This window comes from Ctenopharyngodon idella, chromosome 2 (genome assembly GCF_019924925.1).
Source record: "Ctenopharyngodon idella isolate HZGC_01 chromosome 2, HZGC01, whole genome shotgun sequence".
Lineage (NCBI taxonomy): Eukaryota > Metazoa > Chordata > Actinopteri > Cypriniformes > Xenocyprididae > Ctenopharyngodon > Ctenopharyngodon idella.
The window spans coordinates 8,865,559-8,880,301 of record NC_067221.1 but is presented as its reverse complement, the minus strand read 5'-3'; the positions used below and the strand labels follow the sequence as shown (position 1 = coordinate 8,880,301).

General features: G+C 35.6%; 1 protein-coding gene across 1 annotated transcript in view; it reads right to left on the bottom strand.

Annotated features, from left to right (window-relative positions):
- Positions 1-14,462, bottom strand: part of eif2b3 (eukaryotic translation initiation factor 2B, subunit 3 gamma) — a 45,185-nt gene extending 30,723 nt beyond the window's left edge. Inside the window, exons 1-3 of the mRNA XM_051871067.1 lie at positions 14,168-14,462; positions 13,766-13,922; positions 8,747-8,904 (exon numbers count right to left, since the gene is read on the bottom strand). Of these exons, the coding sequence (XP_051727027.1) occupies positions 8,747-8,904; positions 13,766-13,913 (306 nt within the window). The 5' untranslated portion in view covers positions 13,914-13,922; positions 14,168-14,462. The remainder of the gene's footprint in view (positions 1-8,746; positions 8,905-13,765; positions 13,923-14,167) is intronic.
- Between the last annotated feature and the right edge of the window lie 281 nt (positions 14,463-14,743).

Below are 14,743 nucleotides of genomic sequence, written 5' to 3'. Positions count from 1 at the left end.
AAGAATTGTTTATTCTAATTATTTATATTGAGCATATCATAATACTGTTGCCGGCATTTAATTAAAGTAATCAGACCCAAGGGATTGTGCCTTTCAGCAATGTCTATCATGGTGGTTCTCACGCCTGTGTTATTTTAGTATCATTGAGATATTATTATAGTTATTATTAATACATTGAATTGGTTTTTATTTTCCATTTTCATTTTCCTTAAAAGTACACAATGTAACTTTTTTGTTCAAAATTAATTTAAATAATGAGTCAATACATCATCAATTCTTCTTCTAAAACATGTTTGTGTCTTGCCCTGATTCACTATGGTAAGCCTATTATAAGTGTATATTAGGGGTGTAACGTTCTCGGTAAAAAAATATATTTAATGGACAAATTCACACAAAAATTACATCAACATGCCTGTCTTGATGTGTATCCTACCAAACATAGTCGGTTATGTCTTAAGTGAACGTAAACAGTCGAGAAAGACAACGCATGTGTACAGCATCAGTGTACTGGATCCGTGCATTATGCAGCCTAATATTCCTGCTGTCTGTGTTTTTACTGTTAATCCAACAGCAAAAGACAAGGAAATCACTCACTGCTCTTGACTAAATAGCTTTTGTAACTTTAATAATGATTCATCTTTATTTAATTATATGGAAGATTATATGCAATGTTGTTTTACATTTGATTATTCAATTTCTGTATCTGAAAACTACCGTTAGATACCTGAAAAACCTGAAAAGCACTGTTTATTGTATTTGTATCTTTGCTATATTGTATGTATTTGTGCTGTTGCTTGTAGTTTGATTATTTGTTCTTATTTACTTTATTTTTATTTGACAGTAATCCTTTTTTCCCTGAACATAGCACATTCCGAACTGTACCAAAACTGTCACACTATAACCGTGATAAAAACCAAACCGCAAGTAATTTGAAGCGTTACAACCCTAGTGTATATAATTTAGACTGGGGGGATAGTTGTCACAACGAGCGAGAAAGGTTGACATGGAACAGCTAAATCTCGAACCTCTGGGAATCACCCATTTTTAAAAAAAAAAAATAAAATAGCAGAGCCGTGGAGAGTCTGCTGGCAAAAAGAAAACATGACAGAGCTCATAATAAAACAAGAATCAACATGAGCTTGGCTTTTCAGAGATGGTGAGAACTGGATTTGAAGTGTAAAAGCGATGCGCTCATGGCGTTTTTATTACTCAACAGGTGAATAAGGTATTTTATTGAACAGATAAATTGCCATATGTAGCTCTCTAACAGAGTTCATTGTAAAGCAGTCATTTCATTGTGGCTGTTGTAGCGCTTTGCTGGAATTTAGTTTCAAGAAAGTACCGTGTCTATTAATGGGTATAACTACAGTAACATCTTCAGCTAGTCAGCTTGAGATCCTTTCCATCCAAACTGGTTATATCTCTTAAGCCTAGTACTCAATGTTTTATGAGCAGTAGGATAATCTCTCTCTTTTTTTAGTTATGAGAAAGAACCACATTCATCCACACAGTCTCACAGAGATGAAGCACAACCAAAACATTGTTCTGCTAGAGGGACAAAAGTTACTTTTAAAAAGTAATTCAAAAAGTAATTCAAAATTAATTTTGTTGTGTGTTTGTTTTTTTTTGTTTGTTTTTTTAAACATGTCTATCTAGTTTTAAAAAATATTTATTTCAGCCTTGGCAATTAGCTGAAATAAAACAAGTTTAAGGTTAAGTATTTTATTTTATTTCAGTTAACGTTTAATGTATTTCACATAATTTTTTTTATGATTAACTACCACAATAACCATGTCTCAACATTTTGACTACAAGACCCCCGAATTGTCCACAACAATTTTCGAAGGCCTCATAATTTTCCAGTTGTTCATAGTTTACTGGTTACTGATTTAGCATAAGTGTTTTTTTGTTTTTTAAGTTAGATAAAATTTATATTCATTATAACAATGCCCATGAAGTTCTATGATTTTATTTACATACATTTTACAGGTTTAGAAATCACACTTTTTAAACTTGGCCTATTTCATACACCAGGTTTACCAAAATCATAGGAATCATGGTTCTACAAAGGCAAAAAAAATTGTCTTCGACAAAAGGTTTTTAATCATTTTACGTCATCTTGAGGCCCCCTTGGACATTTGGTCCCTGGTTGAGAACCAATGGTCTGTCACGACTTACTGCTTTATTTTGTAAAAAATGACTCTGTGAATTCTGCAAATATCTCTTTTCTGTGGGTGCACATTTCATGCAAGTCTAGCAAAAGTTGAAAGTAGGAGGACAGCAAGTGTTGAGTAAAGGGAACAAACCACCTGTCCGACAGAAACAAAGATCAATGGTGGCAAATGTGGGATTTTGTTGATTCTAAAAAGCCAAAATCCATCCCTCATTTTCCAGAAGTAGAACAAAATGGAAAAATTATACACACATTTTACACACACACTTTTCCAATTCAATGAATTAAAGGGGTAGCTCACATAAAAACAACAAAATGACTCACATTCATGTTTTCAAACTTATATGACTTTTGTTCTTTTACAGAAGATATTTTGCTCATATATTGAAAGTCACTGGGGTCCAAAAAAAATAACAATGATACATTTTTCAAAATATCTTCTGTTGCATCCCACAGAAAGACATACAAGTTTGGAACAACATGAGGTTGATTAAATGGCAACATTTATTTTTTATTCTTGTCTGAACTATCCCTTTAAGACTGGTCACTGCTTTGGTTCAAAGTAGCCAATGGGCAAGGGACGTCTGGAAATGTGTACTCCGCTCTGTGCTTCTTTTATTTACTCTGGGACTGAAGTCAAAGCAACCACATAATGGCTATCGCCAAAACATTCAACATTTACCATGACTTCACAGTCAACCAGGAATGTACATGGATGAAACGCAAAAAATGCAACCAATGCCAGCCCACCCATCGTAAACCACCCAAGTAAATCGATCCATCGCTGCAGCTCTAACCACTTAACATTTCATGGCCGGGGTTTCTATTTTTGAGGGGACACAACAAGTGGCCAAATGCCTGAGGCCTGACAACGGCCATGCCCTCTTGGCCACCAGGAGGGGAGGGAGGTAGGAAGGCTGGATCAGCGGTCTGTCTTAGTTGCAGAGCCTCTGAAGGTCTGGAGTGGGCGTCAGCTGTTGGATCATCTGAGCGCCGCTGCTGCTGACGCTGGGCCTTTCAGTAGGCCTTGGTTCTACGCTGCACTGGAGGAGAGGCACAGGGAGGTCAGGCCACCCACAGACACTTCCAGTTCTGCTTGGCTGCCCCCTGGGCCAGCCAGGTGAGACCACCCAAGAGGAGAGCGGAGGAAGAGACGGGAAAAAGAGGGTGGATAGAGGAGGACAGGATAAGAGGGAATAAGAAGGAAGGGAAGGAGAAACGCGGCTAACACTCATCTGCCACTACAGACACTTGTTAATTTCACAATTGGCTGTTATGACTGTGTTTGAGTACAATACACATTTGCATTACGAATTTTACAATTATATATATCCAGCCTTCCTACCTTCCTCCCCTCCTGGTGGCCAAGAAGGCACACACATATAAATATAAATATATATAAAAAAAAAAATTATATATATATATATATATATATACACACACATACATACACACAAGATATACAATTATATATATATCTTGTGAAAAAAACCCTATGAAATATTGTCAGATTAATTTAATGAGACTTGTGCTATTTAACACTAAGAACATGTACATAGGAAATGTATATTTCCATATTTCTCTCAAAAATACATGACGACATTGAGACATTTTGACAAAGTTACTAACTGAAAACTATAAATTTTTCATCAAGTCTGTCAAGTTGAGAGCGACTGAGGGCACAATAAGTCCTGGTTTAATTCAGTGACAAAACAAATATTACTTGTACATAAAAATCACCATGAAAAGCCAATAAAGCAAAGCGATTCATATTTACTTTTTCCAGACCACCTGGTGCAAACAAAGATGTATGCATGCATTTTTCAGAAAAAATGAGTACACAAGTCGATCGGGAATGACTTGATCCCAGTGAACTTGGAGCCTTATTACTAACAAAAGCCGGCAGAACGCTATACAACACGAAGATTATTCAGTTTCTGTACAAACATTGACTCAATGCATCAGTATGAACTCAAACACAGGCTAATGAAAGAGAGCTTTAAGAGTTGGGCACTCTGTCAGATGCTTCCATTATGTCCGCGTTGTTTGCTGAAGCAAGGGAGTAGACTATGTGTTTACGCCGTACAATAAATGGGGATTTAGGGCCCCTATTGCCAGCGCTCATCTCTCAACACGTAGTAGGGCTGTTCGTGCACTGGAGGGCTCTGCAACTCAATGCTTTTAATCTCTCATTTCTCTCTAGGATTAGATATAAACGCATCTGTGCTGTTAGCGTGCTCCAGCAAGCCCTCCTCCTCAACATTCCCTTTCCACTGCATTGATATGTATTGAGAGTTAATCTCCTGTGATGAGCGTTCGCACATGTTTAAGACATCCCACTCTCAGAGATTTTACACTTTCATAAGTGCTGTGTGCAAAGGTATGATACAAATGAACAAATGCACTAATGCATCTGATAGACATAATATTTAGAGCTCAGAAAGTAAGTAATCTTTAAGCAGCTGCTTCTATCCAAAGTGACTTCAGTGTATAGTGAGGTGCAAAACTCTTATTTTGTATTTTTCTAATTTAATACACTTACTTTCATTGCAAATTATATTATCAGCATGACAATTTGGGTCAAAAGTTGCCCTGAAAACAATATGCAATGACATTACAAATTTTACAATTTGAAACTGATAAAAGAAACACCTTTTTTAAGGTAGATCAAATTAAGTATTTGTGCTGGGGGGAACAAAAAAAACAAAAACATATTCAAAATTTTATATATACACATATATACACATATATATATATATATATATATATATATATATATATAGAAAACTTCGGGGACAATTTTAAATTAACTAATACTTTATTTATTTATTTATGAATGAATCATATTTAGACAGATGCTTTTTATTTAAATTATAAATTTAATGAGACTATGCTTTGAGTACAGACTAAGGAAATATTTATTTTCATATTTCTCTCAAAATTGATGAAATTGAGACACAGTTTTTTTCTTTTTTCTTTTTTAAAATCTACACTTTCGTTTTTATGAAATTCCAGATATACTAACACTACCATTCAAAAGTCTGGGGTCAGTAAGATTTTTCTAAAAATAATTAATTTTATTCAGCAATGAGGCATTAAATTGATCAAAGTGACAACAAAGACATTTATAATGTCACAAAAGATTTCAATTTTGAACCCTAAAAAAAGTATCATGTTTCCACCAAAATATTAAGCAGCACAACAGTTTTTAACCATTAAGAAGAAATGTATCCTGAGCACCAAATCATCATATTAGAAGGATTTATGAAAGATCATGTGACACTAAAGACTGGAGTAATGGCTGCTGAAAATTCAGCTTTGCCACCACTGGAATAAGTTACATTAAAATGATAAAAATATTAAATAGAAAACAGTTAATCAAAATCTAAAAATATTCCACATGACTTTTTTTGATCAAATAAATGGAAGCATAAATTTCTTTAAAAAAAAAAAATCTTACTGACCCCAAACTTTTGAACCGAAGTGTATCTGTTTAAATAATTTAATGTGACAATGAAAGTTAAAACTATGGTCACATCAACTGTCTAAATATTTCTACTTCATTTTATTATAAATGCTTCGTCTAAAAAATTTTAAAAATCCAAAAACGTAGTTTATTTCCGTGTTTAAATGGAAATATCTGATTTTAAATGACCACTAAATTACAACACACCCAAGGAAAAGCAAATAGAGTTTCTGTGACTAGTTTCAAGCTACCTTAAAGGTGCAGTAAGTGGTATTTGAACTACGCTGTTGGACATGTTGGCTCTTCATTGCTCCGCCTCCAAAATTCACACTCCAATCCTAACCACCCTGCTCTAAGTCGGTCTCGAATCCCAGCCCGATCGCTGCTGGCATGCAAGGCGAATGCACTACCAATGATGCTAAACACCTCATTCTCTAGCAGGCGTCAGTGCGCAGTGGTTTACCTGCACAGCTCTCACCATCTGGCCACTGTTGCACACACAATGCGAGAGTGGATGTCTGTTTATCACAGCTGATGTGCAACAAAATGCTTCACAAAAAATAAAGTGCAGTTCATGAACGAACGACAAGGAAGCACAAAAAATGAACATACTGTACACACAAGTAAATACAAAGTGTTCGTTGTTAGTAGCAAATAGCACAGCAGCTCCAGACAATCAAAACCCAGTGTACTCACATGAGAAGCGGGATCAAAGCAATTTTCAGGCCTTCCCTCTTAGCGCTCTCCAGTGCTGGAAAGCTTTTCTAATATAAACACGGGTCCTAAAGCGCTTGCCCAGCCATAAACCTTCATTCCAGTGATATTCTTTTGAGCTGTTTTGTATTGTGTCCCATTTCTCATTCTGCAGTTTTTTTTTCTTATTTTCAAATCTCCCTCTTGCTCGTTCTCTCTCCGAGCGTCATACGCCCCCTGATGCTGATTGGTTATACGTTTGTTGTTGGACTCGGCCTGACTAACTTCCAAACAGTGAATTTGAAGTATCACTGAGTCCCCCTTTAAACTCAACCAAAAAAAAAAAAAATTTCACCAGGATGTTATTCAACTTACAGCCCCATTCCATCTACACAACAACTCTCACACATGACCAGCAGGCCCATGAACGTCAGTAAGGGTTGAGAAAGGGTTCTGACATCATGTGTTTGTGGAGTTAGTGGTCTCTGGCCGCTGGGCTTTCAGCAGGAGAAATGAGGCACTCTGTGGAGTTGGACCCATCAGTGCGGGGCAGCACGGATCAAAGATCCCCCTGTGGAACACAGGATCTGCCCCTCACATCATTCCACTGACCCCAGGCCAGCTCACATGGGAGACAGGTAAGGCTGTGTATGCCTGCCAGGCTTTTACACGCTTCTGGGCACACGCTCATGCTTACATGGTCGTGCATGCTCATGCTGCAATTATGTTTCTTCCATTTAGTCACCATGCTATGGTTAACTGGGAGCACAATGATTTACAGTGATGAAAATTTATCACATCATTGTGTTGCTAACTCTTTTATGACCCTCCTTCATCAATGAGCACACCTCACATGTCAAATCAATAACTTTCCAGAGCTTTCACACTCACTGTTCCATGGTGGTGGAACAATCTTTCAAAATGCAAACCTGAAAAGTTCTCTCAATCTTCCAGAAATGCCTCACATTGGCAATGGAGAAAAAGGGGGATTTCACCAGCTGGCTATATGAGCTTTTAATATTACTTGGCTGTCTATGCAGTAGTTAAGTGAAACATTTATTGAAACAGTGCTACTGTAGATGACTAGAGAAAAGAAGAAAAGAAAAAGGACTATGCTGCTCGCTTTTGCCAAAAACTTCAACACCCATAATGCACTTTCTGACTGTCCATGGGCAGGAATACAAAAAATACGGATGTTCGATCTGCAGTTTTAACAAAAGCTCTGGAGCTTTCAAATAAACAAGCATATCTGAGTGCATATTACACAGAGAAAGAGTATAAATTGTTCATTTACATAGACTTCTGACATTGTAACAAATCTTATCCTTTAAGTGCCAGATTTATTAAACAAACAGGGCTAATTAGAGCGAGAGCACAATTCCAAAAAAGCGCAGATGGGAGTGGAAAGTTCTGCGCGTGATCTACAGACAATGAGCAAATTAAAGAACACAGACGCAACTGGATCATTTCCATAATGATCAACGCAATCTACCAAGAGCAACGTAAATTAATATCTGATTTAAGACATTTTATTTGGGTGGTAAATAATGGTGCAAATACCAGTAAATTGACTAGCAGAAACCTTAGTAAATCACCTTGCATGATTAATTTAAATGCTTTCCTCCCATAAATTTTGCATCTGAAAGGGAAACTCCTACAAATGCATATGCAATAAGGTCAAAAATAACTGTCCATGCCTTTTCAGCGCTAATTTTTCACTGCGTGTCTTTAGTAAATCCTGACAGTTGTTTTTTATGTTTGTGCTGACGCAAACTGTTAAAAAATCTGGCCCTAAAAGTTGTTTCTCCAGAAAGAAAAAAAAAAAAAAAAAGCCTCATAATCTCAATGATTTTGCCAAGACAGACATGTTCTATGATCAAGATCAGATCTTAGGGTTAGGGGCTTCATATCATTTCCCAATTTTAGATAGACCGATCCATATCCTTAACCCCAACCCTAACTATAAACTATGTCACTTTGAGAGGAATGTTGTTCCAATACAAACAAAAGATTTTGATCCACTTACTTAGCAAAATCACAGCTTGTACTTCTCAATTTCAAAATTATGCACTATGTAGCACTTCTCATGTTACTGTCTGGAGTGAAGACACTATCACAACAACACAATCACTAATGTGGAAGCATGTTTAAAGCATTAGAGGCATGAATCCCATAATTTTAGTTATGATAACGATTGGATATTTTAGATAATCTATCACATACGAATAAACTAGTATGAAAAGTTGCTGGTTTTAAACATAAATGTTTATCTCCTTCCTCTCCTTTAAAATCCAATTATTGTATCCAGTTAATTCAGGCCCTTTTTGTATCCCATTTTTGGAAAGTCAATGTTATTGTCAATGTAAGAAATGTTATGCCTCAGTGTTATCTTATGATATTGACACTTGACGAACCTTGATCTTTTGCTGGATGTATCGAAGGGCATCTGCGGTGCCCATGTCAGCTTCCTCCTGAATACACACCACATCCAACCTCATCTTCACGTCCGTCTTCAGCCGTTGATCGGTGCTCAGGGCCTTTTGAACCTCTTTAGTAGTGATGATAATCACCTCTGGAAAAGAACAATGATAACATTTTGGTGAATCAAGGATTAAATCAGAAGCATAAAAACATGTTTTATGTACACTTCCATTCAAAAAATTGGGGTCAGTAAGATTTTTTTTTTTAAATGTTTTTGAAAAAAAAAAAAAAAAAAAAAATCTCTAATGCTCACCAAGGCTGCATTTATTTGATTAAAAATACACTAAAAAAAAAAAAAAAAAAAAAAAAGGTAATATTGTGAAATATTATTACAATTTCAAAGAACTGTTTGCTATTTTAATATATTTTAAAATGTAATTTATTCCTGTGATGGCAAAGCTGGATTTTAAGCATCATTACTCCAGTCTTCAGTGTCACATGATCCAGAAATCTAATATGCTGATTTAGTGTTCAAGAAACATTTCTCATATATATTTTGTGGAAACCATTACATTTTTTCAGGATTCTTTGATGAATAGAAAGTTCAAAAGAATATAATTTATTTGAAACAGAAGACATTATGAATGCATTTACTATCACTTTTGATTAATTTCATGAACAATAGGTGTTAATTTCTTTTTTTTTTTTTTTTTTTTTTTAAATCTTACTGACCCCAAACTTTTGAACAGTAGTGTAATTTATAAACTTAGGTCAGATTAGAGAAAGTTTATTGTAATTCCAGCCATATACAAGTATACAGTGGAACACAAGGTTATTTCACTAGGAGTGTAGCGCAGTTTAGCAAAATTACAATAACATTATAAGGACATGGTGAGTAATACAATTACTTCACTATAAACAATACGCTGTAAACAAACTACGTACATGACAACAGTTTTGACTGGGGATTTTATGGGAAAAAGATCTCCTCCTTTTCCTTCATGACACCATTGGTTGAGCACAGCATACATTTTACCTGTGTCACCTCAGACTTGTAAAAAATAAATTAGACAAGACACCTTCAATCGAGTCTTTGTGAATTATTCGCCGTACACCCAGTGAGACAGACTTTCGGCCAACTGGAAGAAGTTTGTCCCAGAATCCTGCTTTACTGCATAAATATTTTCTAAAGAAGCAGCTTACTTACCATAGTTTGTGCTAAAACTTGTAAAAGCTAATTGCAGGGCCTTGTTGGCTGCACTCTGGCTGTTAACAGGACAGACCGTGCCACACATAAAGGTGCATACTGTACTGCTAGGCAGGCAAAGGGCCATACCCACAAACTCCATAGCAGCTGGATCGCATGGTTAGTCAATACAGCTAGGTGTGAACAATAAACATTTAATCATCATGAAGGCATTAAACACAGATACTCAAGAAGGTATGCCTCCTCTACTGGCTCTCAAATATGCTAAAGCAATGAAGTGAACAGAGGGTTCTAAGTTTAGTGGTTTGGATTTATTTCCACTTTTTTTTGTGTGTGTGTTCTAGCATAAAATTCTATAAATTCAGATATGTGTGGCCTTAGGCCTAAAACTAATTTTTTAACCATTAGTATGGAGCATCAGGGACACTTAAAGGGATAGTTCACCCAAAAATGAAAATTCTGTCATTAATTACTCACCCTCATGTCATTCCAAACTTGTAAGACTTTTGCTCATCTTCAGAACACAAATTAAGATATTTTTAATGAAATCTGAGAGATTTCCTTTCCTCCATTGACAGTCTACATTACTGACACTTTGACGCTTCAAAAAGTTCATAAAGAGATCGTAAAATGAATCCATATGAATTGAGCGGTTTAGTCCAAATTGTCTGAAGAGATATGATCACTTTATTTGATATAGCAGATTTAATTTAGGCTTTTATTCACATATAAACATTGATCAGCGAACATAAACAGAAGCTCAACCGTACATGCTTTAACACACTCATTGGTTCTCTCACGTCAAGTAAACATGCTTGAGCTTCAGTTTACCGCAACTGATGTGTTGATGAATGTGAATAAAAGCCTAAATTCAATCTGCTCATTATATAAAGCGATCCTGTCTCTTCAGAAATTTTGGACTAAACCGCTTAATTCACATGGATTAGTTTTACTATCTCTTTATGAACTTTTTGAAGCGTCAAAGTGGTAGTTGCTTAGACTCAACGGAGGGGCAAAAAGCGCTCAGATTTCATTAAAAATATCTTTGTTTGTATTTCTAAGATGAACGAAAGTCTTACAGGTTTGGAACGACATGAGGGTGAGTAAATGATGAATTTTCATTTTTGGGTACTAACCCTTTAATAATTCAGATATAAAAATGGAAATAATAGTTTAGAATGGGGTTTATCCCCATTCTAAATGTACAAATTAATAGACACATTTAAAATGTATAAATAAAAAGATTAGCATTTTGCAAATTTCATTTTGAAAAACTAAACTACCAATTGCTTTTCTTTGTCATTTTGTTTTTATTCATTTGTCAATCGAGTTTAAAAAAAAAATGCCACGGAAGAGTTCACTTGTGGGGGGCAAAAAAGTCTATTATGCTTGTCCATGTAAAATGTGATTTATTTCCATTTTTATGTTTGAATTATTCAATTTAACTAACTATTAACTAACACTATTAAATTGCTATGTTAGCACAAAACTGTTTTAAGTTGCATGGGTCTGCTGAAGGTCTCCTATTGCTAAGATCTGTGTAGGAAAGCCAGCCTAAAACATAAAGCACTGCAGTTGATTATTAGAGAGCTGAAATTATCCAGCATTAGTTGTCTGAGGTGTATTTGACTCTGAGTAATTGTATGTTGTCATTCAGTGTCCTTCCAGCCTACAGCAGTTGTGTAGATTAAAAAGACCAAAGTAACTTGGCTTCATTTCATTTGCCTTTTACTAGGTTAGCTGTATAGACAGAATGTCAGCTAGGCAAAACATCCACCTCCACAAACTTTCCATTTGAATGCATGAATTACATAAAAACATATAAAACACAATATGCTGTTGAAACAAGAAAACAGCCAAATCTAGTTAGTTTTATCAAGCTTCTGTTCTCTGACAAAAAGAGTCTCGACACTAAAAATGAGAAGCAACATGGGTGCTGGTCTGTGCGGGTGGGTGTAACGTGGAAACCATGCCATTTTAGCATGCCAGTTGTTAAAACGGCCCTACCTTTCCTATTTAGGAAATAAGGACTTTATTAGTTCAATTTAAGCAGCCTGTGCAAATTATTACCACTTGCAGCTTAAATGTGTTGTAAGCAATTTCAGCATTTTGTTAACTTCGAACGCACACCCACTCTCCAAAACCCGCCCCCAAACATGTCATCCAATCTGACGTCAGCAAACCTATGCAAAGCAACTCACAGGCAGTTTCTGTTTCTGGCTATATTACAGAGTCCAGAACTCTCAGGACACTGACAGGTTATTATTATGAATTACTTATTAATTCAAAAATTATAAATAATAAAAACTTTATTTTCATACAAGAAATGCAGCTCAAAATACTTTATAATAAGAAAGCCTTAAAGGCACACTATGTAAATTTTCGCCACCAGAGGTCACTTATTTAAAACAAAGGCATAGCTTGATGACGCCTTGTTTCACGGAATCATGGGATGTGTTGTCTTCACATCTACAGCCGGTGGAAAAGAATCGGGATGGGACTCGGGCAGAAATCATGTTCATTGATGAGATTAGTAACGTTACTGTAGTATGAAGCAGAGCAGGGCTGAGTGCTGTGAGAGCTGAAACGATGCCGCTGGAGCGATTGCTAATGAGAGACAGGCACGACACACGTCTCGAGAGCAGCGGAGCTTTTATTATGCCGTAGTCGCCACTTGCGCTTCTTCCACTCAAGTGTATGTGGGGTAACACAGCGCTGTTTTATCATATTAGACACATTTTTGTGTTGAAAGTTGTTATAGTGCTACTCTGTGCATTCGCTCGGCGGCTGCTATGAGACACTTGTTGCACACTGCAGTAAGCTAGATCGATATTAGGCATGGTAAAACATGGTACTCGTGGTAAATCAAGAAAACAAGATTTAAACAATAAGACTTACTGTTTTGAGCTATATAACATGATTAGTTTTCTGTCAATTAATGTATCCCAACAGTTGCTCGCCTGTCTAATAAAACACATAATATATTAAAGCGCCTTTGGTGTTTCCATGGTTTCTACAAAATAAAACCAGAAATTGAGGGTAACGCATGTATTATGTCAATGATAAGCGACACATGGACACGGTCCGTGTCCTGGTTCAAATTGATTATTTCTCTGGATTTAAACATTCTTGGAAATATTTGGGATAATGTACAATGCACAAGTCAACAAAATATATAACATTGTTCTAGTGGTTTTTGGATATTTTAATCCAAATATCTTACATATTGTGCCTTTAAATAAGCAACTACTATTTCACAAAAAAAAACAAGTAAAAATAACATAATTAATAAAGCATAAGATTAAAGATAAAACCCACTTTATAATGATAATAAGAGATGATAAAATAAATATACCTAAAAAAGAAAAAAAAAAAAAAAAAGGAAATTAAAACCGAGCAATAATAAAAGACATTACATTGTCGTTTAATAATAGAAGACAATGTAATATAGACTATGTATCTAGATGACATGTATGCTTAGAAACTGCATTTTGCATTATTTCATTAAAGAATATAGATTTTATTGTCCTTTTAACTGAGAAAAGCTATTTCTACTCCCATTTGGCACTAGACAAACATTAATTGTGGGCCTTGATAAAATAAAATTAAATGACATACACTCTCTCAAGAATTCCCCTTTAAAAAACATTTTAAAGTAATTACAAGCTAGTATCTAATTTTAAAACAGATGACCAAAAAGTTATGAACAGCTGTCAAACAATCTTCTGCAAGACAGACAGACAGATACTAACAATATAATATCACTTCTAATGAACTTTGTTTTCTGATATGATAGCATGTTTACCTTCAAAGCCCACTCTCTCCAGCAGGTTGAGGGGGTACCAGATGAGGGGTCTGTTTCCCACAGGTAGCAGAGGTTTAGGGGTGTTATAAGTGAGATCCATCATCCTGGAGCCTCCACCTGCTGCCATCAGCACCGCCTGCAGCTCCATCCCTAACACCTGCAGGACAAAACAAACAACACATTAATTCCTCCTACAGCAGCACTCTGAAAACACTGAATCAGACTGACAGATGGAACCATCTTCGATTTAACATGCTTTTCAAGACATTACTCCTGACAGGACTCTTGTTTCATCATCCACACTACGTTAACTGAGACGTACTGCAAAAATGTAACCGCTTCTGACGCTATTTATTAACGTTTATAAAGGTTTAAAAACACACACACACACACTCGACTTACCTCTATTGGACGTCCTAATGTTTATGATTTGTTAAAGTATTGAGTCCGTGCACGTGAAAATTTGCAGCACTGTAGCAGACGCTCATGTGGATCAGTCTGTCACCAGACTCGCTATCGTCTAACACTTACTGCTAAAACCGAGAGAATCTAACTATTTAAACACAAAGACTATGAATAACTAAAAATCCTCTGAATATTTTGTATATAACAGTCTACAATAACTAACCAGATATTTCGAGAGAATGACATAAGACCGCAACTTTTAAATGGGTCGTACAGGAATCACGACCAGAAACTTTAGTTCCGCAGAGAATCAGTTCCTCTTTTTGAAAAAGAATGAGAGGAGAGCGTGAAAATAGTCTCTTTTTTTTCTTTTATTTGTTTATTTAGTTTGTATATTTATGCAAAGATTATTTGAATTGATATTTGAATTTATATGTTTGTATAAATGTAAAAGCTAAAAAAGGCGTTTATAGCATAATATTATTGTAAAATATTTTTGTTTTAGTGTATGCATTATGCAGTGACTGATTTTTTATTATTAGGCCTACTTTTTTGCATAATTTGAGAAGGGGT